The sequence below is a fragment of the Anser brachyrhynchus genome (assembly GCF_964034855.1).
Source record: "Anser brachyrhynchus genome assembly, chromosome: 18".
Taxonomy (NCBI): domain Eukaryota; kingdom Metazoa; phylum Chordata; class Aves; order Anseriformes; family Anatidae; genus Anser; species Anser brachyrhynchus.
Window position 1 is genome coordinate 38948 of NC_137711.1, and position 27489 is coordinate 66436.

At 41.6% G+C, this 27489-nt stretch overlaps 3 protein-coding genes across 24 annotated transcripts in view; 2 read left to right on the forward strand and 1 right to left on the reverse strand.

The window, feature by feature from the left end:
* The window catches only part of CSNK1D (casein kinase 1 delta), a 28433-nt gene extending 26418 nt beyond the window's left edge, over positions 1 to 2015 (forward strand). Inside the window, exon 10 of the mRNA XM_080560325.1 lies at positions 1477 to 2015. The gene's annotated coding sequence lies outside the window, so the exon portion shown is untranslated. The remainder of the gene's footprint in view (positions 1 to 1476) is intronic.
* Positions 252 to 14797, reverse strand: SLC16A3 (solute carrier family 16 member 3). 2 transcript variants are annotated; one of them, XM_080560323.1, is made up of 5 exons: positions 14639 to 14797; positions 7748 to 7991; positions 7196 to 7339; positions 6046 to 6813; positions 252 to 4835 (listed from the first exon to the last, which is right to left on the reverse strand). In XM_080560323.1, exons 2-5 carry the CDS (start codon positions 7968 to 7970, stop codon positions 4549 to 4551), a joined length of 1422 nt encoding a protein of 473 aa, XP_080416449.1. In that variant the 5' UTR covers positions 7971 to 7991; positions 14639 to 14797; the 3' UTR covers positions 252 to 4548. The 2 variants fall into 2 exon arrangements, with proteins under 2 accessions (XP_080416449.1, XP_080416450.1); XM_080560324.1 differs by lacking the exon at positions 14639 to 14797 and adding an exon at positions 10251 to 14323.
* Positions 14798 to 15007: 210 nt separating this feature from the next.
* Positions 15008 to 27489, forward strand: part of CCDC57 (coiled-coil domain containing 57) — a 37252-nt gene continuing 24770 nt past the window's right edge. For 3 of the 21 annotated variants that reach the window (XM_080560306.1, XM_080560314.1, XM_080560309.1), the window contains exons 1-2: positions 18973 to 21154; positions 22871 to 22950. Coding sequence is in view for 5 of the 21 variants with exons in the window: in XM_080560310.1 (XP_080416436.1) it covers positions 26871 to 26989 (119 nt within the window). In the remaining 16 variants the exon portion in view is untranslated. The other 18 variants (XM_080560310.1, XM_080560313.1, XM_080560312.1 and 15 more) reach the window with 12 other exon arrangements.

Consider the following 27489-nt stretch of genomic DNA (forward strand, 5'->3'; position numbering starts at 1 on the left):
TCCATTTTAGAAGTGGTCAAACTCTGAGTCATTGCAAAAGCAGTCCCCTTGCATACATCAAATTCTGTCTGCCTGACAGCTCACTGTTTCCCGTTAATTTTATTTTTCTCTGTAAGCACACTGCATTTGTATGGCTATGTGAGCATGTGCAAATGGAACCCAATTTCCAAATCTGGGCATTAAAGGTATTTTTTTCTAAGCTTGTTTTCTCATGTCCACAGTTACTGACAACCAAATAAATATTTATTCACTATATTTGCAACCGTTTACTAGAAAAGCATAAAACAAATCCAGGTATAAATGTACATATAACATTAAAGTGCATTAACAGGAAATAAAAAGTCATCTTACTTGGACAAAACTGAAGTGTACTCCCATAATCCCCAAGAAAACAGTAGCAGAGAGACAGACAGGCATACATAAATCAGTACTTACCATCTAAAATCTAAGAGTTTGCATGCTCCTGAAAACGCTCCATTTATGATTGCCTACAAAATTTAAACTTTTCTTTGGCAGGTAACAAAGGTACATACATGAGTGTACTTGGGAATTTAATTTTTAAGTTTGAGCGACTGATTTTTGGAATCTTTCATTTCTTCTTAGAGAATGATGTTACATCACCTAACACATGTTTGGGTGGGATTTAATAACAAGCACAAGAACTGTCCAGTCTTTCATACTATCTCAATTTCTCAATTCTCAGCTTTAGGGAACTAGCTGCTATAGCAGCTGGTACTACTGAAGACTTGCTGTAATGTATATAAGGACCAAAAAAAAAAAAAAAATCAGAGACTGTGATTTTAAACAGAAAGCTCCACGACTTCAAGATTTTTAGTTCTGCAGGGGTCTTGCGGGTTCTAATCAAGATCTTTTATTGAGAAGTAACAATAACAACAACAAAAAGTAAACTTATGTTTGTGTAGGAGGAAGAATAAAATAGTTTCAGCTATGGATTGCTCATTGTCCAGTAAACAGATCTCTTTTCCACTCTACTTTGTATTTTGCATGTTTGATACATACGTACATAGGTGCTCACCTGTTGATATATTCTCTGCGTTACAGGCATGTATACACACACCCTCTTTTTGTATTAAGAAATTATGGGCCTAAGATCCATTATGTTATCAAGCATAGAATATTTTAACCATAATTCTTATAGCTCACAATTTATAGAATGTACAGAGATCTAAAAAACATTCAGCATTATGCTAGCCTGTGCACTAAGAGACAGTTAGTTTCAGAGAAATAATCTGTGAAAACAGTTTTTCAGCTGTTTTGTATTATACTAGTTAGATATTTTGTATCTCGGATTTCAGTTGTTTCTCTTACAGACTTCTTAAATAGATTCATGAACTACATGTAAAAAAATAATTATATATGTACCAGTAGCAGATGCAAGAGCAACTTATAATGTTGTTGTTGAAATGCTTGGTAATTCAGTTGTATAATTACCTGTCTTCCAACCTTTCTTTTCAGTTTTCAAATCTCAAAATTTTTAATAGGTGAAGGCTGAACAAAGGTTCATCTACATCTACGTTGCACGGCACTATTCTGCTTGTGCCTCCAAGCAATTATTCTCTTTAGCAATGCTTTCTGACTCTGACCACCCCCATTCTCAAAATAAATGAAAGAGAACATCTCACAAACTGCACATACGGGATTTGCATCTCTACAGAGTTGAGATTAAAGAAGTACTGTACCAAAATACCTGGAGGGGTTTAAAAGCAATTCTTTGTGAATTTATAAGCAGAATAAAATTAATGAGAAGCAGGCTAATCTTGCCAAGAGAAAGGGATTCAGATACAGTCTTCTCCTTCTGTATGTAAGTTTATAGCTGTTGTTCTTAGACAGCACTGGGAGTCTGATGAATTGCTGCTTTTTTTTTTTTTTTTTTTACATCGGGGGGGAGGAGGAGCTCAATATAGAGGCCTTTGTGGCCATGGCTGTAGAAGCAGTTGGGTACATGCTTTTAAGGGGTCTTGCTGAAATGTTTTTCCCTTGTCTTAATAGCTCCCTCATCTGCCCCAGTCATGTAAAAGTGTAACTTAACATTTCTGGTTTCCATCTTAACTGTGAAGTTATCTATGGAGAATGAAACATAGTCCATGAAGTCAGTATAAGCCAAAATTTTACAGAAGTTAAAATCTGAATTTAGAATCACAGAACATGTGAATTTAGAACAATTTAGAATCACAATATCCTGATTTGGAAGGGACTACAGGGATCGTCAAGTCCCAATTCCTGCAGAATGTATTTAAAATTGTACCAAACCCTAAGGTCACAGAAACAACTAGTTCCATGATAACAGTATAGCAAAGAAATTTGTTGATCAAAACCCATAATAGGACAAAAATGACTATTTCAGAATCTGCATTCACATTTGGAAGGTTTCTAGTTTTTACTTTTTGAAATGGAATGCAAAACTTCAATCCGCAAGCTGTATTTGGCCTTATTTTATCATCTGAAACAGCCTCTGTGGTTTCCATTTTCCTCTTGCCCTTTGACATGGTGACCTTCTGGGGCTAGCAGAGTAGTATTCCACGTGCTGATTTAATCTTTGGCAAACTGGAGCTAAGTTATATGACTAAATTCTGGTAACTTGGACATGCCAGTGCAATTTCTGCTGATAAATAGGAAATTAAAAAAAAAAAAAAGTTTTAATGTACTATATACAATATAAACCTTTTAGTTTAGTACAGCATCCGTTTCCATTTAAGAACAATCCAAAAGGGGGGGGGGGGAGAACATGATCCTAAGATTTCAATTTCTGTGCAAATTTGTCTTAACAATACAAAACCATTTTGAAAAAATTATCAGAGTGGAAGCTGGTATGCAAAATAAATTAGGGAATGGTTCATGGTTTTGGGCCTTCCTTAGTTTTACTTTGTTTCTGCTAAAATGATAAAGTATGAGACAACTAATGATGTTACTTTGTTATGCAGGGATACAGAGGTTTAGGGATTAGTGTCTTACATATTTTAATTAATAAGAGAAGTGGAACGTCAAAGCCATTGTTCCTGCTACCAAGAAGAAAAAATGAATCCATTACAAGTAAGCCTGTTTTGAAGATTGTTACTGCAGTCACAAATCCTACAGAGCTTTTTATAAACATATCTGAAAAGCTGGGTTGAAGTAGCATGATTTTGTAGAGAAGATTACATTTCTTCTATGTATTTGGTTGGAAAAAAAAAGTGGAAAATGTAGAATGCCTTCCTTTTACCTTTCTTCTCAATCCAAAGTCTTCACAATTAATCTTTTCTCTTTCAAATCTGCTGTCACTGCCTTGTCTGATCTCTTTCTGTTTCCTCTTCATCCAATGTTAGAGTTTTAAGGACTGTACAGACTCCCTGTGCTCTTTGTGCAATGAACAAGTAGTAGAGCAGACCCCATTCTTGATGGGCTCCTATGCAGTGCTGTCATAAATGCGATCAACAGTTCCACGATGTTTCCTCAAACAACAAGAATGGCACCCTGAACTTCTACAGATTAAGCAAAAGGATAAGGAAGTGGGGTAAAAATAAAATAATAAAAATTTAAAAACAAAAAAAAACCAGTATGTTAAGTCCTTCCTATGTTGCTAACATGGCATTTCAAAGACAGCTAACATGTTTCAAAGTAGCCTCAACCTTTTCCCTCAGTTAACAAACATACATCTATCTCATTAGATGTGATCTGGACACTTAAAATGTTTCTTTTATATACAAAATGGATACTCTTTCAGAAGATTCTAGAAAACCTAATTTCCATCTTCTGGATATTACTTGTAATATTTTCAAATGTTACAGGGAAACTGCACTAAAAACTGTATGTGAATGGAGGTTAACTTTGCTTATTGTCTGTTGGGATTGAATCTGCTCATTTTATTTTTCTTTCAGCATTACCTAGGAATACCACTTGTGTAATCTGCTGAAGACAGTATTCAGCAATGTGCCTTTCTGTATACAGTGTTTCCAGATGATAATTACAAAGGTTACATGTTTAGACAAAACTCATAGAAATACGTTGGAATAAATCAAAGTAACAGATATCAAAATTATATTAGGGCTGAGCCAATTAATCTGAAAATCTAAAAAAGTAAGAAATTCAAAGACCTAACGGAGACCGTTTAAGTTCCTGAGATTTTTCTCCATCTCATTCTCCTTCACAAAGAACACAGCAAGGGAAGTTACATTTAGCTGCACAACACAGCAATTTCATCCATATTGTCTGAAAGCATACATATAGTGCCACTTTTTTTAAGATATATTCTTCCTACATCTCTTACAAGTGAACAGTTTCTGGTGATGCATAGCAAGATTCTACTTGTGTTTATAAAAGCTTTTTAGTTTACATAAAAAGTATAACCACACTGTTTCACCTTTTACCGATAAAGCTAATTTTCTGATAACAGGTTGTCTAATAAATCAGCTTTTAGAGAGACTTCATCAGCTGACTGTCCTCCAGTTAATAAAGCAGATGGCCCAGCCCTAAACTAGTTCTATTTCTAAAATAAATAGCACTGAAAATCTTTGACTCTCTTCTAAAGACTTTGTCAGTTTTCTGCCACACTCACACACAGGTTTCTGGGTTAGTTACAACTTCGCCATTTTTTTCAGGCTCATCTTTTAGAAACTGTTCCACTTCAATAGAGTCCACCTTGGCATCTTCAGGAGTTTTGTCTTCAGATTTGTTTAGTTCCTCTCTTTCGGCTGCTGCTTCTTTTGTATGTGGTTCTTCTGATTTTTTCTTAATGCAGAAGAAATTTCCCAAGGCCAATACAAGTGCTGAGGTGGTAACTTCAATTCCAGCAATAATAAAAACAAACATGTACCTCCGTGTTACATCCAAGAGTTTTCCTGAAAAAGACAATATTCCAGGTAAATGACAAAAGTGATTATCTTGCAAAGAATTTTTCTCTGCATTTTAAAAATTCGAATGCCTCCTGTCTAGAAGTACCATAACTATAACCAAGTTTTTGAAATACCACTTTAACAAGCTCATAACAAAATATTTCTCGCACACACACTATCATGCAATTCAGCTGAAATAAAACCAGCACAGTCTTCATATGCAAGAGATGAGACAAGTATCACGTATTTCAGATCAAAATCCATGGCCAGAATCCGTACGGTCAGCTTCCTCGCCCAACTTCCTTTCTACACAGGCAGTGCAAATGTCTGTGGAGTAAAATGGCCTGCTAAACTGCAAGTCTTATTTAATAGGCAGCCTGGGGTAACTGACTGCTTCTGATGCTTTAGACTGGGTGAAGGTGAAAGAAGAGGAGAAAGGATGTGAAGAAAGTTTCCCTTTAAACCTGAAGATCAGAGGAAGCAAAGTACAGTACTGTTTTTTGCATGAAGGATTCTGTCACAACAAAGACAATAGGTGTTTTTCAGTGTCTGGTGTAAACTGTAAACATTCTACAACAGTGAACTGTTGTTATTTGCAGTGCAGTGTCTGTTAAATTTATGTACTTTGATAATGAATTTGTGATTTTGGATTCAAATTATGGTAAAATAATATTTTGCAATGTTCCCTTATTCTTGGGTTGTGAGATGTGCAGCAGAAGCAGTCAGTGTACCTTCCTGAGGTTTTTTCCTTGTAAGTTTTTTTTTCCTCTTCTTTATCTTCTGAAGCTTTTCCTCCTTCAAATCTACCATGGTTATACAGAATCTATCCTAGTACTTTCCAACAAAAATTGACAGGTTTCACACTCTGAATTCCAAATCCAAAGAGGTCTGAACTTCATCAAATTTATTCACTCTGTGTGAAACTTATCTCATACAATGCCATCTAATAAGAGGTCCAGTTCATGCTTAGAGGGAAGAAAGAGTAGCATCTCCAGATGGCAATTCAACCGATCCTGAAATAGATCCAAGAAGGATCATCCCGCTCTGTTTTGGAGTGTTTCTGATTGCAGCTGCAGAAAGTTGTGTAAGCATGTGCAAGCATGAGTAAAATATGCACTTCTTGAGTGCCTCATACTGTCTTTTTTCTCCTTTATCATCCAATTTGTATAAATAGATGCAACACAAATGATTTTGAATGCTGGAATTGAATATTTACCTGCTGATGGTGGGCCAATTAGAACAGCCATAGCTTCTGCCAGGAGAACTAAACCAATAGCACTGGAAAACTTCTGGGTACCAACAATAGCCATGAGAACTTCAAATTGAAGAGCACCTACCATTCCATAAGAAATGCCAAAGAAAATGCAAAAGACCACCAGGCCACCATAATCAACAGACATAGAACCCATGAGATCTGTAAAGCCATTAAAAATCATAGCAAAACTGAAGAGGTAGACACAGCGTGGTCTAACCCACTTGAGACCAGCTACCATTCCACAAATAGGCCGAGCAAAAATATCAATGAATCCCAGAATAGTCAGAAGAAATGCTGCTTTGGTGTCCTGATACCCTAAATCCTTGGCATAACTCACAACAAAAACTGGGGGAACAAAGAGTCCAAGCACCATGATAGATGCTGCTAGCGTGTAGATTACAAAGCCGCCATCTTTAAATACACTGAAATCCAGAAGTTTTTTCTTTGCTTTCTTCTCAGCAGGTTCTTTGGTAGCGTCAGGCTTTTTGGGTGGCTCCAAAGGTCTCATTAGTGCTCCACATACACAACAGTTGAGCAGCATCCCACCCAGTATAAGGAATCCTCCTCTCCAGCCGTATTCATGTTGAAGTATCTGCCCCAATGGTGAAAGGGCACAAAGAAACACTGGGCTCCCAGCAGCAGACAGCCCATTGGCTAAGGGCCGGCGTTTATCAAAGTAACGGTTTAACATGATGAGTGAAGGCTGAAAGTTGAGTGCCAGACCCAAACCTGTAATAGAATGTACAAAAAAAAATCAATACCGCCTTCCAATATTGCTTTAAAAAAATTAATTGCATGGTATCTGATTCATAGTGTAAGATAGGTTTTTCTTCAACTGGACAAAAGAACTCTCAGGTAACATTTGTAAGAGAATTTCACCTCTATTATTATACTCTATGGTTTCACTTCACTGATAACAGCAGTGGCTGTTAAACATACCAGAAAAGATAATATCCATTAAAAAATATAATAATTAAATCCAAATTTATCTGCTGTCTTTATAAAAGCCCATGTAGATGATCCCAATAGTTTAGATATTTGTCATTTATATGAACTTCAGCCTAAAGCAAACACATTAGCTAAGTCATTTTCAATCATGCACATTACTTACCAGTTATCACACCTGCAGTTAGGTAGATCTGAACGATGCTTGTGCAGAAGGAGGCTATCACCATTCCCATTGATGCAAAAAGGCCACCCACCAGCATGACAGGGCGACAGCCAAAGCGATTGACGCATACACTACAGAGTGGACCTAGCCAAGAAGACCAAGTTACAGTTGTTAAGATAAGCCAATTTTTGCAATTGATTTCATGTCAGTTCACATTTCTTTCCTTACTTTGCCCACACTGTGAGGCCAATCCAGAAGGTTGTGCTTTTCTCTAGAGTCAAATACTTCATCTTTTTCATTTACAACGTCATGCAATTTTTCTTTTCCATCATCTTTAGTTATGGAGTCTTTAGTTACGAAGTTACAGAGATTTAATTTTATATGGAAGCTGTATGTGCCTAAATAATTTCTGAATTTATGTGCTTAACAATAATTCTTTGAATGCCTTACTTGTACGTAATAACACACCATCATGATTCACACTGTGAATCTCCATATGATTTACAAACATTGTATGATGCAACAGTGGTTCAAAACCAGAGAACTACCTACCTGTTCCATAAAGCATGGCCAACAAAATGGAGGAAATCCATGCAGTGTCACTATATCCAATACCAAATTCACGGATAAGTTCTTTGAAGAAAACACTAACTGCCTTAGGAAAGGCATAGGAGAATCCTGTGATGATAAAACAGCCAAAAAGGACAGCCCAGCCCCAGCCTCCATCAGGGGCTTTAACACCAGATGGACCATCATCAGCTACTACAGCTCCCATGACAAAGCTGAAGAGTGTTCCCTAAGAAACAAGAAACAATTAGTTTACAGACATTGGGGGCAATTATCTACCCAAAATAGGCAGAACCTGCACTACAATTAAAGTTACAAACAAGATATTAGACTATTTTAAACAGAAATCTTGAAGATGCAGTGCTTTTTAACTATTCCTTGTTAAGGCTTACAAATCTACAAAAAATGACACAAAAATGAGACAGTAGAATTTTTAATTAACATCCCTTCACAGCTGTCCCAAAATCAAACCTGTGTTTCAACTGAACCACCATTTCATTGAAAAAACACAGCCATTACAGCAATTCAGTGATGTATTCAACTTTCATAAATATGTAACTACTGCATTAAAGTCTGGGATCTTTGTCACAAGACCTTTTACATGAAACTCTTGGACTATTCACTTAGAAGACCTGGATGCAAAATCCCAGTGCATCACAAGTGTTTTGTGTAACACTGGACAAATGGATTTTCTGAGGTCAACAATACAGCCTTGATGCACAGGTATCTTGAAAAGATGGACATCTCTTGGAAATTTCCATGAGCTATTAGTTTCCACAGATGATATAAGCACCTAAGCTAAAGTGCAATGAAAATCAGCATGGGCAGTTTTTGTGGAAGATTGGAGTTAGTAACTTCAGCAATGTTCAGTTTTACTGTGTGCCTGATGCAATGCTTTCTACTGTTGTTATTACAGTATCAGTTTAATTTTCTAATATTTTATTTACTGAATCTTATCTTCTACACCTTCTATTTGTAGCCACGAGCTCCTTAATAACTACATTTTTTTCTTGTGAGAATTTTATGTACTACACAGAAATGCCACAAAGCTTTAAAAGAGGAAAAGAGAATACTGAAAAGGCAGAAAGAGTGTTACCGTTAAGTGAAGACAGCAGAGAGATATTAGGTATCACATCAATTAAGTTTCTGTAAGGTATCCTTATTACAGAAGACTTGGCTTGTAAAGTGAAACTTCAGAAAAATTATATATAAAATCTTGTGTGAATAAAATGTGGCAATTTCTTTACAGGACAATTAATACTCCTGTTGGCTCAATGTTCCTCTATAGTACTACCTAAAAGAGGGATGCAAGCACGGCTGCACGTCAGAGAGGATGTTCATCACCAAACAATGCTTCTGCTTTGAGAAACACAGGTCTGCCTAACGATCGTTGTGCGCTAGGAATTACGTGACCCAGAGAGTAAAGTACATCCACACAATCTCAGCGGCAGGCGACTTTTGAGCCAAATCACCCTCAAAAGCTATTCGGCAGCACGCTTGTTCCTTCCAGAAAAGAAGTGCCAAAGCTTCTCGGAGTTTCTCCAGGGGAGCAGGAAGCTAACTCGGCAGCCGGCACACCGCAAACCCGGCCCGGAGGAAGGCCCGGCTCCTTCCCACTCTGGCTCCGCTAGGCTACCAGCCTCCGAGCAGGGAACGCGCGGAGCCGCTTCCCCCCTGGCGCCGCGGGGGTCGGGCCGGGCCTGTCGGGGCGCTTCCCCGGCCGAGGCCCCGCCCCCGGCCGCGGACCGCCGGCGGTGGCACAGGGCGGCGCCCGCGGGGCGGGACCAGTCGCCGCGCCCCCGCGTGACCCCGCCGCTGCGACGTGCGGCGTCGCGAGCCTCCACGGCAGCGCGCGCGCCGGAGGCCGCCGCACTGAGACGTGAAGGACGTGACTGGGCGGGCGTGCGGGCGGGGCGCCTCCCGTAATTGCAGCAGGCGCAGCCGACCGCGCCGGGCGGGCACGGCGCTCCGCCCTGCAGCGCGCCTTCCCTGGTGCGCGGCGGGAACGCGCGGGCAGGGTTGACGCGGGGCCCCCGTGCAGTGCGCGGAGCCCGGTTCGCTCGGGACAGGTAGAAACACGCTCCTCACCGGCCGTTCGCGTGCTCTTCCGCGCCTAGCGGAGCAGGTCACGCGGTAAGCGAAGTATTTTGTTCCAGCTGGCCTACGTGACTTACCAGCTTTGCCTGCCGCAAGACGAACAAGCTCTAAGACGGTTTTATTTTCTGTTATGGTGAAAAGGCCAGACTTACAGACATGGGGGAACATGCGCTACTCCCAGCATTTCATAAAAATAAGGCTATGGGAAACGGTAACATCCATTTACTCTTCTTTTCTTTGTATCTACTAGCATGTAGGGCTAAGAATCACCATAAAACAACATACCAGACCCTCAGGTGCCACCTTGTACACACTCATACATCAGTCTTGGTCTTCTAGTTTAATCCATGCATAGCTCATGTTAACACATCAGAATTAAAAGACCACTAACCTTAGCTAAATGAACCACATCTCTAAATACAGAGCAGGAAATTCACTTCATCCTGTTCCCTTCATCATGTTGCAGAGTGGCTTACTAGGCTTGACTGTATTTACTTCCTGAAGAACTAAAAAGGAAGTAGCAGTGAGGTTCCTCTGTAAGGTTGTGCAAACTAGGGCCAGCACCAGAGGAGGTGGGCTCATGGTTGATTTGCACAATTTTTTTCTTATAATTTTGCTTCCAGTACTTGGTATGGGGATATTGCCAAAGCCTTCCACGTCTTGAGGCTACTACGTAACTACTGCAAAAGATTGCTTTTCTTTTTGTTTTTGCTAGTTCAGCCCTGTTTAGAGGCAAAGGATCACATTTAGCTGTCTGCAGGTGAGCGTTAGTATCTACACAAACAGACATGATAGAATTGCCAGTATTTATTCCAGATTCCTTCCATCATAAATGGAATGGAATTGCCCAGAAAAGCTGTGGATGCCCCATGCCTGGAAGTATTTAAGAACAGGTTGGATGGGGTTTAAGCAACGTGGTCAGGTGGAAGATGTCCCTGCCCGTGGCAGGGGAGTTGAAATTTGATGATCTTTAAGGTCCCTTCCAACCCTATGCATTCTATGATTCTATGATAAATGGGTTCTTCCTTTGGTAATGTGTGAAACAAAGGGAGCAAGTGTAGTTAAATCTGTGTTTTCATGCTGTTGCCATGGGAACTAATACAGTTCCTGAAGGAAATCTGAGGTGATTGTAGGTAGCATGGTCAGGGGTGGGTTTGGTGTGACAATGCTTGTAGTGCATATATAGAAAGACATTTGTATTATAAAAAGCAGCAGATAGAAATGGCAAGAATCTAATATTAGCGTTTAACCAACTTTACACGGTACTTTATCGTCAGCAGTATGGGTGAGAAGGACATTTGTGAGTCTGTAGGCTGACCCATGTAGCTTGAGAACTTCTCCAGAATGTATTTAACTAGGACAGATTTGCTAGAAATCTAGCCTAGGAATTCAAGGCTGGATAGAAATAAATAATGATGATCAAAGAGAAAACATGAACTTTCATGTAGGAGTCCCAGTTCAGACTGGAACCCCACTAGCTTGAGAGATGTACAATCACAAAAGGCAGTCCAGGCTGAGCAAGGTAGAGATCCTTGTTTAGTTTCTTATCCATGGAATGAAAGCAATAATGATTCTCTCTTTATAGGGTGTTGTGAGGGCAATGGGTTGCCCTGCATCCCAACTGCCATTGGCCAGACAGCACTGTCTGGGCATTGAGCAGAGCTGGTGCCGGCCAGAGCCCCGCTCCGGCTGCTGCAAAACATCACTGCCTCTGGCTTCCTCCTTCAGCATCTGGGTCACACCTGGGAGTGCAGAGCTACTGGCCCCAGTGCATGAGCAGTGCTCCACCAGTGGCTCATGAGGCACCCACAAGATGGGCTTTGTTCCTGCCATCACTGGCTTCAGGCCGGTACCAGGATTTGAAGGTCTCCACATTCAGCCTTGCCTCCTTAATCCCTTTGCTACTACTGCTCAACTTTCATTTCAGTGTAGAGCCTGGGGGCTTACATTCCTGAGTTCCCATTGTCACAACAGTGGCAATTCAAATCCACCAAAGCAAGCAAAGCACAGTCTGAGGGATTGTCCCCTGTAAGGACATAGCCACAGCCCCGGACATTAATGCTGTTACTCGACTCTGTGAATGCTCTGAAAACGCTTGGTTAGGTGACTGGGCGCTGAGCCTCACAGCCGCCTCTCCAGAGAGTGTGTCCGCAGCAGCGGGGAGGGGAGCGCCCCGCAGGCGCCTTCTCGGCTTCAGGCTCTGTGCCTGCCCCCGTGCACAGCGCCTGCCACCATCGTGCTCCCAGCCCCTCCTCACACACGGGGGGCAGCCACGGCCCCCCTATACCGGACTCTGCCTCTGTTGGGAAATAGCACTTTTTTGCTACTGCTCGTAATCCACACGGAAAGGTCTTTGACTTGCCTTACTCTAAATGCTTCTGCGCAGAAAAAAGAAAAAAAAAGAAAAAAAAAAAAAAAAGAAGCACACAAACAGCAGATTGAGCGGCAGCAATACGGCTTCCTTACCAGCGCAGAACACTGCCACCAGCACTGCTAGAAACAGTGGAAACGTGCTTGGAAACATGCTCTCTTGGATGGTAGATTTAAGTGCTTTTTGGATAAAGCAGTTGGTAAACTGTTTAGTTTAGGATGTCATAGGGTGAAGTCTTGTATTGTTTTGCAATATTTATTTCTGAGGGAGTGGAAGTTTGTTAAGGTGTGGCACTCAGCGGTTTAAAAGGTAAAACAGAATCTGTTACTACAGTACACCTGTTGTGGTTCAGTTAGAAGTATAACTCAAGGGAAATTACAAAGATATTAAGGTGACATATTGTGAATGAAGTGTGAAGTCACATATATCGATGTATGATACCATGTTATGCAGCTGCACTATCAAAAGTGATTGTGTAATAGGATACCCATGGGCCAGCTGATCTTTTCCCAATACATTCAGCTACATTTGCTAGCCCAGCTTGAGATACAATGCACATGCATGTGAGCACCTTATATATCAGACCAGTCCCGTGGTATTCCACAAAAATAAGCATGTAGGTACTGCTGGTGATGGGACTGAATCCTTAATTAGTATTTATCTATCCTTATCAGTTTTTGTTTCTACACGAAGTAATTTCTCTACAGTAAACAACTGGAAAACCAAATTGCAAAAGCACCACAACTGCAGGGCTGAAATTAATTCTCATGATACATGAAGAATGAAGTTTAATACTGTAACTTCTTTTTTTGAAAGCATACTGAAAGCAACTGGATAATTCAAATACAACCTCAGTCATGTTTGTCGTTGCTTCTGTGCACACAGAAAGGACATGTCGTCTGGTCTCAAGGTCCCTCTGTGATGCTGACAGAAACAAATTTGCACTTATGGTAATAGGTGTGGTATAAAAACAAACAAATAAACAACATTGGTTTCAGAAAAATAAGCCCAATTCTCAGAAACTGAACATTTGATATAGAGACAATAATTACTGAGGTCAATGATGCTATTGTTACGGAACTAGTGTATTTGTCTCAAAGGCGGTACCCAAGAAGACTGAACTGTTCGTTACAAGTTGTATTTGTAATTAAGGAAAATATTTATCTTGAGATTAAAAGAGATGTTTTTTTCTTGGTAAGAAGAAAGTCACAATAAGAATTTGTCTTTCATCTTCAAGTTATTATGCAGATCCATGACTTTTTTTGCTTTTAGACCACCATAAGCTAGGGGTACTTGCTGGTAACATGCTCATTAAGGAAAAACAAAAAGGCTATAATATAATCTGATTTTCCACAGATAATATAAAGAAAACAGTTCTAACATGTTCATTATAAAAACAAACAAACAAGCAAACTAAACTTCCCCTGCAGAACAGTTTACTCTGATAATATAATGGACACTGATCACCATTCTTTTGTACAGATAAACCTGCAGCGGGAATCTACTGTGTCATTCTAGTCTGCTAGGAAGTCATGATGTGTGTTAGGGTAGCTGTAGCACTGAAGCAACACCAAAATGGTTTGAGGCTAAGTGGGAACCCGAGACTGATTAATAACAAGCGTTGGTATAGAACACCACCAGCAACTATAAACAGCACTGAATTACTCGTTTACCCCAGGAGTTTGCAGTGAGATAGGAGAATAGTGAAAGCTGGCAAGCCCTTAAGAGAAGCAAATGCAGCACAGCCAGAAAACTGATAAAACAAAGAAAACCGAAATGGGTGAATGAAAATCATGGTAGGACCTATTGGGGAGGACAGGAGGTCAGGGAAGGCATTGGCAAATATGATAATGCTTTTGTAGGGAGCGGGAATTACAGCAGTCTTTGGAAATGGATGTTTGATTAAAATGGCTGGCATATAAGCAGATAAGCCACAAGTAGCGCGCTACTGTGTCAGACGGGGGCCCGTCAAGATGGTTTGTACCTAGGCAAGAGTTACGATAAATAAATTGAATTAAAGTACGTGCATCAGCGACTGAGAACAGCTCCCCTCGCGCCGGGGAGAACCGGGAGCGGGAGCCGGCGCCCCGCCGCGGGGCCCCCCGGTCCCGCGCGAGGAGCCCGGCGGAGCGGGGGCAGAGCGCGCCGTGCCCACCGCCCCAGCGGGCCCCCGCGCAGCCGCGGGGCGAGGGATGCAGCGGCGCCGCCCGCGCCGCGCTCGCACAAAGCTTCGGCCACGCCGAGCGCGTCCCGCGGCCCGAGTGGCACCGGGCGGAGGCGCGCCCGCCTCCCGCCCGACGCTCCGGAGCGGGCTCGCCCGGCTCGGACCCCCGCGCTCCCCGCGCTGCCCGCGGCGCCCGGCGCCCAAGCGGTCGGCAGCATCGCGCGCGGCGGCTCCACCTCAGTACCTGAGTCACGTCCCGCGCCTCGGCGTGGGGATGCCCTGCGCGCGCCGGACCGCTGCCCGCTCACCCCGCGCGCCCGCGCTGACCCGTCCCAGCCCGTCTGCGCCCCGCCGGCTGCGGAGCGCTTCGGCGAGGCAGGACGCGTCTGCTCGCCCCTCCCCTATCGGAGCGGGGCCGCCCGGGTCCTAGCGCCGCCACGTGACCCCGTTCCCGCCGCTACGGGTCGGTCGGCGCAGGGGCTGCCCGGCCGCGTGCAGCCCGGCTCCGCGGCGCGCCGGGGCGGCGGCAAGGGCGCCCGCTCGAAGCGGAGCCCCCGCGGGCGCCTGGGGCCGCGCAGGCCGTCGCGCAGGACACCGGCACCGGCTCGAGCTTCCTGAGGCACTCGCGGGGCGCCACGCGGGGCTGGATCCAGCCCGCATGGGATGTTGCCCTAGCTGCCCAAAGGAGCCAAGGGCTTTCATGAACAGATCGGCCTCTGTAGCTGAGGTTTGTTCTGTGCTGCCATTTCTGTTTTCCACGGAGCGATCACAGTTCCTTTGTTGTTTCTTCACATAAGAAGGACTTCTATGAGCTTCCTTCCTTTTTAAATTCAGGTGGAGTGATCTTTGTTCATCTGCTGTGGCTCTACCGGTATTCATACAAATGTTGAATTATAAAACCGAGTGTGTGTAAAACTGTGAAAAACTGCTATTGTTCAGCATCCATGCAAGTTGTGATGGGTTCTTGAGGTGTAGCACAGAAAGTAGCATTCCTTGGGCTACTCAGGGCTTAAGAAATTTAGGAATAGGTGCTCCGTTTTGTAGAGCACTTAACAGCACACAATCCAGTCCATGTTTTTATCATTCCTATCACCAGTGTGGAGATGCACAGGTGTTGTGTTGTAACTAGGGGAGGCTAGGATATGGTACTATTTTATGAGAGTTGGTGTTGTGCAGCTTGTTGTACAGCTCCAGTATTTTAGAAGCTACTTGATGAAATGGGGTAATCCAGAGGGAAGATCTGAAACTCTCTAGACGCCATAGATTTTTTTTTTCATTAGGTTGGCTTTGACTTTCGATTCAGGTTTGGTGTAGTATTAATTTTTACTCACTTAGGGATTTATTGCAGTAATAAACAAGGATGAACATGGCTGGGTGGATTGTTTGGGTAGACAGCTTTCAACCAGTGAGATACACATTGCTAATCTTAAAAATAAGTAAAACCAGTTTTTACCGGTCTACCGTTACCTGAATTTGGGCCATTCACTTACAGGTTAGTTGAAGGTAATTGCATAAGAGCAACAAAGTGTTGTGGAGCTTCTGAAGCAAGTGGTACAGTGCCTGCAGCCCAGCAAAATTGGTGGAGTCCAGCAACTGAAGACACTTTTTGTCTCTACAGGTAATCTTGGTTCTCCAGGAAAAAGAAGTATGTTTGCTATTGCCAGACAGGAAAAATAGTTACGGTTCTTGATAAATGGAACTGCCTCCCACACATTGCCCCAGTCTCTGACTAATTTCTTAAGGAGGGACAGTTCCAACCTGCAAAATGTTTTGCTTTATTATTCTACATTACTTGAGTAACTACATCATAGAATTGTATAGCCCCATAGTAGAATTTTTAATTGAAACCTTAGAGATTTGTACTGTTGAGATATTTTCAGAATGGATGGAGGTACCAAGGAATGGAGAGAGGAGAAGCAAAGTCCCTGCCAGTATGTCACCTACATCTTGTAGGTGCACCTACATTATGATTTTTTTCTAAGCTATCAGTATCTCTTATAGGCACTCAAATGATATAAGAGGCTAGATAAGGAAACAGGTGTTCACCAAACACTTTAAAAAGACAAGAAAAAGAACTGGTGTGTCTTCATGTCTGGGAACACTGCCCTTTCCAGAGCCTCTATCTCTGTGCAGACTTCCACTTCCTCCGGCCCAGTCAGAAGAGTGCAACACACGCTCTCTGGCTTGAGTTCAGTTCTAGAACACTATTAAGAGGTCAGTTGTAAAACTATTTAAGAGGTCAATGTTTTATCATAGAGGCAGAAGAGTGACATCAGTCTGTTTTTCAGAATGGATGTCCATAGCCATAGTCAAGCTGCTGAGAAAATTGTGAACAGTGTTTTCTGGTGTCACTTTTGTATCTGATTACTCCCATTGTTTTTGAAGAACATGTTTTCTCAAAGTGATGTGCTCATAGATGATGTGCCAAGGTACTGGGATCATTGGATTTAATTCAGTATTCAACAAGGCACTAGTGTATGTGAGTAGAACACAGGGTTGCTGTGCTTGCAGAAGCCTGAATAGAGTCTGGATAACCTCAGATATATTTGGAACTGAGATGAAGGCACAACCCCCCTACCTGTTAAGTGGAGTTAAATAGCATGTGTTTAAGCTGTAAATATGCCATAATACATGTGTGAGTAGAAGGAATATTAATGTGCAGCAAAGAAAACTCGAAACACAGTGACTTAAGGCATCTATCTCTGAACAGAGCTTTGAAAAACAAATCTACAATTCTAATTAAATAATAGTAATTAAGAAAAAACACATCTTTTCTGCATCTTGTTATTGTTCATTTCTAAGTATGCCAGTTACAGATAATCTCAAAGTGTTGTTAAGACAAACTCATGAGGAGTCATTAACTAGGCAAATTCTCTATCCAGAGTAGACTGTGAAAATCTCAGTTTATTTTTTTGCTAAGGAGTCTTCTCAACAGGAAAGTCCTGCATGCTGTAATTCCTTACAGGTATCCAAATAAATAAGGATCCCACTGTGTTCTTTATTGACATATTCCATTTGACTTTGTCTTTTATTGTTTATTTTGTGCCTTTGCAGCAGAGAAGGCTAACGGTATCCTGTCTACCAAATAGAAGAGTACATGGCTGGCTCATGGGCAATTTGTTGTCCATCAAGACCCCAGTCTGTATCAATGCATGGGCATTATTCCTTGCCAGGTTCAGTACTTTGCATTTTCCTCTGTTGATCTTCATGAAATTCATGGATTGTTTCCATTAAAGATGGAGTATAGGTGTCGTGAATCTATTAACTTTGCTATTCACATCAGTAAAAACAGCAAGAGAATGCTGACAATTTTTACCCAGTCAGGCTTACAAAGAGGAAGAAGTGGCTGAAGGATTGTTCCTGATTGTAGGAGTAATAGAAATAATATAGTGTAATAGGAATCAAGTAGCTGACATTAGGGCAAAGCTTCATTTCTGTTAAACTTAGGTCTTCCTATGGCAAATGTCTTCCTTAACACCTGAACTGTAGAGATTCTTCTGTGTCATAACATTTTTGATTGGCAGTTGTTTACTATTCCATTCCAACTGCAGTCTTTGCTGTTCCATTTGTAGGAAAGTCCCAAATATTACCTTCAAAGTGCCTGTAAATATTTATTCTTATTAAGCTTTTATAGATATTTTATTTTTGGGGCTATATTTTCTCATTTACACTTGAATTGAGCGTGTTATATTAATTACAGATTTCTACTGCAATGTTTTTAAGAATGTTAACAATAACATTGAACATTTCAAACAGTTTCAGACACCGCTAACTGCACTGTGTGGGCATACATCTCTGCCTTTGCTTCAGAAGGTGCATGCAGCAGACCATGTTGTACAAAGGGCCCTTGTAAGATCTTTACTGCAGAAAGACCAGTAGTATTCAGAGTGGAGGTTTCAACAATTTTTAGTTTGTTTCTAAAGCAAGTATGAAAATAAAGGCCTTTTTATTACTCTCAAGATGCATTTGAGGAACATGAACTGTACCTACAAAGATGTGTATAGTCTTAAAAATAAGAACCCACAGTTATTGTACAGATAGACATGGAAATCACATTCTTCTAACCTGGATGAAACTGGAATTTAAATGTTTCCTAAATACACATTTAAATGTTGCTTAGTAGCAGCGCCCAAATTTCAGAGATACTGGGGATCAAAAGTTCCTCTGGAGTCCCTTGCAAGCTGGGCCACTTTTATTTAGAAGATGTTAGTTTTGGTTTGTTTATTTTTGCTTACATTTACTGTTTGTCAAGTAGTATTCTCTATACCAAAAACATTCCTCGTGGTTCCGTGGAAACAAGAAGTTTATTCATTTGAAGGAAAGCTCACTTTAAAGAAAGGCTTTTCTGATGCATATTTTGATTTTTAAGTTTAATTAAGGTAGACTATGTCTGTATTTACTTACTGAACCCCTGCCTGATGTTTCTCATAAGCCTGTTCCTTTGACTGTTCAGATAAGCATCTATGGAGTGTGCCATGGCTCTCAGGTGGCTTGTGCCTTGAACTATTTTATTCCCTAGAAACAAAGCTGAGGGAGGCAGTGTAAATAGTTTGTGTAATCATGGGACTTGTCTTACAGAGCTGGGCCGTGATGAATTGGACGTTGCCTTTGGAGTGGAAGCTTAAAAGTGCTCTCAAGCATAGTAGTATATTTGTAGCCCAGATATACTGCTTTTCTCTCTAAAAATGCAGCATTTTCAGAGGTTAAGTTCATTTTCTTTCTTCATGAAGCCACATGTAAATGTTGCTATTTTGCAATACAGTGATGGGGCCAAAGACTTGTACTTAGAAGCTGTGTCTCTGAAGGTATCTCAGGGGTGGCTGAAATCTGCCTTTAGGCTCTATCTTCCCGAACTCACTAGTGTTTCGTAAGATCAGAAAGTCTGGTTCTCCATTCTAAATTCCTGTTAATTTTGTTATAAAAGAAAATGCTTCCTTTCATTTCTGTCTACGAAACCAGGATGTCTTCGGCATTTATTTTAGGGATGTATGGCTTTCTACCTTGATGCGAAACTCCATGTTGTGTAATCTTTTTTGACTCACTGTTAAGATCAAGATTGACCAATTCTAAGCAGTATTGAATTAGTAGAACCTACCAGTCACTCATTCGGGGAACCAACACGCATTAATTGTGTGACTAGGAACTATCTGAAGGTACCTCGGAGAAGGTGACAGCTAATCTGAAGGAAGGGGGGGAAGGGGAGGAGGAAGTGTTGCAAAAGATAACGCAATTGATAGGCTGAGCAACCCTGGGGTAAGACTGAAGGAAAAGGAGTACGCCAAAATGGTATATGGATTTAAACATTCATCTGCTATGTATTAATTCCGATGAATGCTTTGAGAGGCCCAATGCAAAGTATAAGTTATGTTTGGACTTGCAGTGTAATTTTTGTATGCTCAGAAGGTTTCGAAGATGATTTGAGGCCAGATTTTACTGTGTATTTTAAACCAGAGGTGATTTATATAAACAAATGAACAAAATCCCTTTATTAATTTTAGTGTTTTGATATTATATATAGATACACTTTGTGTAGCTAAATGAAACATAGTTTATTTCAAAAGACTGGTTATTAGTTCTGATTCTAATTTTCAATAATAGCTACCAGTGGAAATAACCTATCCTTTCCTTAGGTGATGTGAGGTCAGGATTTTTTTTTTCTCTGATGACCTAAGGAAACAGAAGTAAGAACTACTGAAAATATTCTACTTTCTAAAAATTAGTATACTTCAGGTATAATAACAATTCATGCAACATTCAGGTTTCTGAAAGGCCTCTCACCTGGCAAAGTATTTTATATAATCCAGAAGCATGAGAAAAAAAGAAAGCATTACAGGAAGTTTGCCTCGTGACTTCCAGACAAGCAAGTCATCTAGAGTGACTAAGGGAAAATCACACTTCACGTCCAGTTCATGCATTACATCTTCCTCAGTGTCACGTAGACCATGTACTCTGTTTTAATTGATGGATACATTTGTGAATAATGAAGTGGCTTGGTAGCAGAACATACTTATCTGTGCTGCATAACCTACAGTTTCAGTTTGCCCGAGCTTAGGTTTTACGAGCTTTTTGAAGGTTTTCAAGCAATGCACAGGGAGTTAGGAGAGCATGGAAAGCTTGCTCTCTGTCAGCTCCTGTTCCAAACAGCTGTGCCTGCAATAGGCTGAGGTGCTCCTTCCTTATCTGGAGTAGGGAGAAATTGTTTAATACTAATGAATGAAACAGATAGGAAGACAAGCGAACAGCTAAATGGTATTTGAGACTATGGCACAAGTGTTGGCTGTGTGTCGGGAGAAGTGGGTATTATTAAAAGAGACTGGAATTAAAAAGGGGAGTGTGCTTACTCGCACAATGTGAAGGAAGGACCGCTGTATGTTAACGGGGAAGATGCGAGCAAAAGATTATGGTACTAGGCGGCTGGGAGCGAATGCTACGAGAGAAACCGATTTGCACTGGTTTATTGAGCAAGAAGTGGGGAAGCGAGGGGAACCGACTGGCGGTACCGAACCAGGCTGGAGCAGGCGGCAGCTCGCGGCTGACGGCCGCGGGGCCAGCGGCGGACGGGCGGGGCCGCGGCCGGCGGAGCGCGGATTGGGTGCGAGGCCTGCTCGCCCGAGGCCCGCCCGGGGCTAACGCTGGGACGGACGTCAGGGGCCGCGGTTCCCATGGTGACGGCCCCCCCACCGGACAGGCGGGGCCCACCATGGTTCCCATAGAGACACGGCCTGCAGCCACGAACAGGAAGACGGGCGGGTTGGCGTTGGTAGGGGCTAAGTCGTGCCCGGGTTACACCGCGGGCGCCATCAGAAGGCGTATAATCCGCGCACCTTCCGCTTGTCCTTCGGGGCTGACGCGCGGCACCCGTGCGTCTTGTGCCCCCCTCTCTGTTCGGGGACCTGTCTTTCTGCTCTCTTCCTGCCACGAAGTGCCCTCTATCTGCTGCCTCTAAGTCCCAAGCATTATCTTCTGTTATGCTCTGCTCTTCTCTACTGCCTTCTTTCAGGGTACTCGACCTCGGCAGTCTGCCTGCCATCTGCATGTGCTCTTCTGCTTAGGAGCACTAGACTCAAGACCCCCTGAGCCCTTTATGGGACCTCTCACTCCTCATCCCGCAATCTGCTTCCCACCTGCTGGCTTTTCTCCAGGCAATGTTTTCATTCTCTCTTGCTTAATTCTGTCTTTTTCTCCCTCTCCGCACTTAAAGCATCCCCCAGAGTACTTGGTCCCCGGCTTGCCTGTAGCTTTCCTTTTTTCCATCCATGTGTCTGTCTCTTCCTGTCATTCCTGAGAATACTTGCTCTAGGGACCCAGTGTTAGTGCTTCTTGTAGTGCCTAACCTTCTATTTATCTTCCTGGATACTCTTTAGCATATGCACCTGTTTCCTAGTCTCGGGGTAATTGTTTCTTACAGTCATACTTTGTCTCTTATTTATGCAGTCCCTTATGCCTTCTATTCTTCTGCTTGTCCTAATAGCAGAGCCTGACATCAGGCAGTCGTGAACCCCCACAGTACAGCCCATCGCGTACTTTGCCAGCTATGTGTCCCTGCTTGTTACCAGACATCCCAGGTTTCTTTTACATGTTACTGGTCCTTAACCTATCCTCCAGTTTCTGCTATATTTTGCCTGCTCTGATAAGATTGTATAATGCATGATGTATGTTTGCTGTTTTATATATCTGACCTTACTTGGAAGGTAAATAGCAGAAGAGCTACTAACAGTGAAGAGAGAAACAGCACAGAAGTGATGCTAACTTGTATCACTAACTGTAGTATTTTTTTTCTTGGAACTGCATCCATATGGTGTGGGGTTTTTTGCAACGGTGATAGGGCACAGAACTACTTAACGCTGCAGCTGCACATATGTGGCCTGTGCTACTTGAATGTCTTCCTGTGACTTGCAGCACGTAGTGAAACATCTGTGATAAAATTCAGGTGGTCTTGTTTTTTTGTCTCTTACTGCTTCATCAAGGAAAACAGTTGTGACTAGATAGAGACACTTAATGGTTACAGGCTATGTGGGAGTGTCTCACTCTTTTTAGTAGTTTTGAAAAGAATCCAAGCAATACTACTGTATTAGCTCTACCAGTCTGTTATGCATATCTTATTCTTGGTGCAGTGTGCAGTATGTTACAAGGATAGCAAGGAACAGAGAATAAAGTACGTATTCTTTATACTTCGAACAGTATGCTAAGGATTTAAATCTATTTGACAAGTAGAGGTTGTATGGAAGTCTGAAGGTTACCATAGGATCATTTAGGCTGGAAAAATTCTCACCTGTTATACTGTATTGTTCTTCAACATCACCTTGCTCTCTTTATTTAGTTGAAAAGTGACTAGCTCAAACGTAGCATCTAATCTTGTATCACTGAAGTAGCATTTTATTAGTAACAATAGTGAAATCTCCACTGAATCAGATATGCTAGCTGCATTCAATTTTGTTTGATTGACCACTAAGCCGTAATTTTTCTTTGGTAAAAGAGGCTGATATAAATTCCGTTAAGCCCATACGTGGAGCAACAGGAGTACCTATCAACCTGCTCTTTATGGATATGCTTGAAGTAAGTGATTGGATTTTAATGGGTATCTTTGCAGTTTATGTTGTATGGCTAAGCTGTTCTTGTTGTAAGTTGTAGTCTCATATCTGTGCTGCTTCCTTCTTTTAATGTCATTAGATGTATTTTTACTGTTCTTCTCTTGACTGTCAGACATCCAGGTGATGTATGCAAGTTATACTTAAAATTGCACTGTGATTTCCCCAGAAATCCCACCCCCAGAAGCATTCAAGGCCAGGTTGCATGAGTCTTTGAACAACCTGGTCTGGTAGAAGGTGCCCTGCCCATGGCAGGGGGGTTCCATTCACATTCTGATTTCTGATTTCTGATATGGTCATTATTCAAGCTAACTTGCAGTTATAAATATGGCTGTTATTAATGGCAGAATACTCCCTTATATCCTACTAAAATGTATTTCTTTAAAAAAAAAAAACAGGTCTCTGGTGGAAAGCACATGTTTAAGGCTACTGACATCTTTCAGTTTAAGGCAGTAAGCAGAGATGTGCATAGATCCTGATAGGACTGTCTGTGGGTCATATTGCAATAACAGCAATCTTTCATCTTTACTTATTCATATTTTTCTATGAAGCTGGTAATTCTCATGTTAAATGTAACACATATCCACTTCAGAGTACCTCTTTCAATTTACAAGTGCCATTAATTCAAGTAAGATACGTGCTGTTGGGGAGGAAGTGTATTTTTAGAGGCAAGCTATTTTTATGGGAAACTGTATCACGTTTTAATTTTGAGATGGTTGTAGTAATAGTACCAGTAATAGTTGTAGTAATAGAAAAAGTGTTATTGTTCTTAACCATTTCTTTCCAAAAAAGTAAAGTGACTTAAGTTTGATAATTTCAAGGATTTAATAAGCTGGAGATGTGGTTTTATTTTTGATTCTTTACACAAAGGTAATGTCTAATAACGTATTGCTAAGGTTAGCTAATGAAGCATGTGTCAGTTTTTTTACATGGCTTTTACAGAAGTGTTTTGATACTTTATTTGGTTTAGACTGAGCATAGTTTCTTTCAGTGTTGTTAGAGTTCAGAAAGCGTACCATAGGTGTATCTTATCTTTAATGTATTTATGTAGTGTTGCATGTAACAGGCAAGGAGGCAGTACTGCTCATGAGTATCCACTTCTATGTGTTCTACAAAAAAAATCTATTTCTGCTTACCCTAACGAAGAAGATACTACTTATGCTACAGTATACAAAATAGTATAATTTGAAGATAGCTAACAAAAAGCATAATGTGAACAGAACACTTAATTTGATTTTGATTGTCTTAAAAATGAATGGGAATTCTATGCCAGCAGAATTAGGACCACTAGACTGTTGTCTTCTAGCAGTGTTTGTTGTTCTGTTATTCAGTGTGCCTGAGAAAAGCAAGCTTTTTTTTTTTAATGCTTATCACTTTCAGCTAGCAGAGACTCATTATTTGAACATGGAGGATTAATTTCTTTAGTTTATCTGTGAGGAAAAATGAGGTTAAAATTGTGCCAAGCTTTAGCATAGAGATACTGCATCACATTTGCTGATCTGGAAATCTCTTTCATTTAAGGAGATTAAAAAGCCACTATTTGAAAGGCACAGTTGTCTGATTTGTACTCTGCAACCCTGTTCTTATTCAGATGGGATTATCTGGAACTACTGACACAGAATAATATAGTGTGGCAAGAAGCTGCAATGACTCCAGAGATTTGTGAGTTTGTTTTGTTTTGTTTTGTTTTTTGATCAGAGCAGAGATTTATTTATTCAAGTAAAAATCAGCCATGATATATATAGTACTTCTTGAAATAATAATGGCTTCTCTTCTGCCGAGTTTATCGTTATATGTAAGGCAAATATGGAGAACAAACAATAGGAAGAGATGGAAGTGAAGCAGATAGTTACACCAGAAAAGAGCACTACTTCTATGTTGTTTACTTGCTTTTTAAGTTTAAAGATGCGGTTAATGTGTTACTGAAATAAAGCTATTTCCTCATATCTGCTGTACTTCTGAAAAGTGACTTAACTGATAACAGAACAGGAGGTTTGTAATTGATGAGTAAAGTGTAATTGGGAAGGAGACACAGGAAGTATATCAAGATAATAGTGGCAAGAAAAGACTAATGGGACACAGCAGTTAATATTGTTAGTGAATGGAAAGATCTAATAGGCAGTCATTTGATTTGACTTGTCATAAATGTCTTCAAGAAAAGAGAAATGTGTGCAGTTAACAGCTCTTCTTTTGGTGCTAGACTGCTCTTAGGTTCTTGATAGAAAGCATTCCTTTGAGTGACTTAATTATTTTATGCCTCTGTTTTCCATCTGTATAAAGGCAAAAGTTATATTTTCACACCCCAAAATGTAGTGGCATTTAGTAATTAGTAAAAGAGAGCTACATGATTGCCAGTTCCCTTGTCAAAAGAAAATGCTGCAAGATGTCATAAAGCAACTGCAAGGCATGCATGAAAATTTTAACAAACTAAAAGATTTTGTTTATAACCTAAGAACTTTAGAAGAGAGCGATGAAGGGTTAGAACTCTATGATGTCACATTCACTCATCTGAAAACTTTGGAAAATGCTAAACAGGCAGAGATTAGTGATCTTAAAATACAGCTGGATAAACTGAAGGAAATGTTTGTCAATAAAAGAAGAAAAAGAGTCGAATACTATCAACAAAACGTTGAAGAGCATCAGTTAGAGCTGGAACAATTTTGCAGGTGAGATGCACATCATCTTGAGTGCCATCACATGGCACATGCAGGACAACCATGTGATTAAACCCAGTCAACATAGGTGGATGAAAGGCAGGTCCTGCTTGACTAACCTGATGTCCTTCTATGATACAACACTGTGCTTGGTGGATGAGGGAAAGGCTGTGGATGTTGTTTTCTTGAACTTCAGCAAAGCATTTGATACCATTTCCCACGGCATTCCTCTGCAGAAAATGGTTGCCCATGGCTTGGGTGGATGTACTGTTGGCTGGGTAAAAAACTGTGGATGGCCAGGTTGAAATAGTCATTGTGCATGGAGATTAATCCAGTTGGTGGCTGGTCACAAGAGGTGTTGCCCAGGGGTGAGTACTGTGGGCAATATTGTTTAATATTTTTATCAGTGATCTTGATTTATCAATGATGATCCATCCCTGGAGGCTTTCAAGGCCAGGTTGGATGGGGCCTAGGCCAACCTGATCTAGTGGGTGGCATTCCTGCCTATGGCAGGGGTTTTGGAGTTAGATGATCTTTAAGGTCCCTTCCAACCCAAGCTGTTCTATGATGATTCTGTGATTCTTGATGAAAGGATCAAGTGCATCCTCAGTGAGTTTGCAGACAACACCAAGTTGTACAGGAGTGCTGATCTGCTTGAGGGTAGAAAGGCTCTGCAGAGAGATCTGGACAGGCTAAATCGATCAGCTATGGTCGATCAGTATGGTATTCAACAAGGCTAAGTGCCAGGTGTTGCACTTGGGTCATAACAACCCAAGGCAGTGAAATAGGCTCAGGGAAGAGTGGCAGAAAAGGACCGGGGGTACCTGTCAACAGCCAGCTGAAAATGAGCCAGCAGCGTGCCCAGGTGGCCAAGAAGGTCAATGGCATCCTGGCTTGTATCGGAAATAGTGTGGCCAGCAGGACCAGGGAAGTGACTGTGACCGTTCCTTCCTATTCAGCACTGGTGAGACTGCACCTCAAGTACAGTGTTCAGTTCTGGGCCCATCACTACAAGGAAGATACTGAGTTGATGGAATGCGACCAGAGAAGAGCAACGAAGCTGGTGAAGGGACTTAGAAACGAGACATATGAGGAGCAGCTGAGGGAACTGGGGTTTAGTCTGCAGAAAAGGAGGCTGAGGGGAGACTTCATCACCCTCTATATCTGAAAGGAGGTTGTAGCAAGGAGGGTGTCAGTCTCTTTTCTCAGGTTGCCAGTGATAGGATGCAAGGAAATGGCCTCAAGTTGTGCCAGGGGAGGTTTAAACTGGAAATCAGGAAGAATTTCGTCAAGGGAAGGATGGTTAGGCAATGGAATGGGCTGCCCATGGAAAAGAAGTTCCAATCCATGGAGGTACTTGAGACGTATGGGTGTGGTGCTTAGGGACATGATTCAGTTGTGGACCTGGTAGTGTTAGGTTGATGGTTGGGCTTGATGGTCTTAAGGGTCTCTTCCAACCTAAAAGATTCTATATGACATCCTTAGAATGGTATGCAGGAAAGGGGAAATTTAGCTTCTCTAAGACAAAACTTGCATTGGGTTAAAGCAGTAACATTGTTTATACAGTAGAGAGCACTCTGACTGTGGAGATAAGGTTGTCTATTCTGACAGAGGGATGCTTAGAGCATGAACAGAGTGAAGGCTAACAGAAGTGACCCTGGCTATTTTTACACCTCCTATATCTTGAGTTCCACCAGTGACTTATCCAATTTATAGCAATGGGTTAGAGACAGTGTAGCATTAAGTGAAAATTAGAGTGCTTTCCCTATGGAAAGTGTGCTTTCCCTAGGACAGCATGTCCCTATATAAGGGGTGTGTGTTGGGGAGCTGGCATGATTATATGGGACACATTG

Bases quoted from the DNA above. Each gene is read 5' to 3' on its own strand.
- SLC16A3 (XM_080560323.1), bottom strand. From the start codon at position 7,970: ATGGGAGCTGTAGTAGCTGATGATGGTCCATCTGGTGTTAAAGCCCCT. The intron at 6,814-7,195 runs GTAAGTAATGTG...ATTCTATTACAG, and splicing joins AACTGCAGGTGTGATAACTG to GTTTGGGTCTGGCACTCAAC. The intron at 4,836-6,045 runs GTAAATATTCAA...TGTCTTTTTCAG, and splicing joins AATTGGCCCACCATCAGCAG to GAAAACTCTTGGATGTAACA.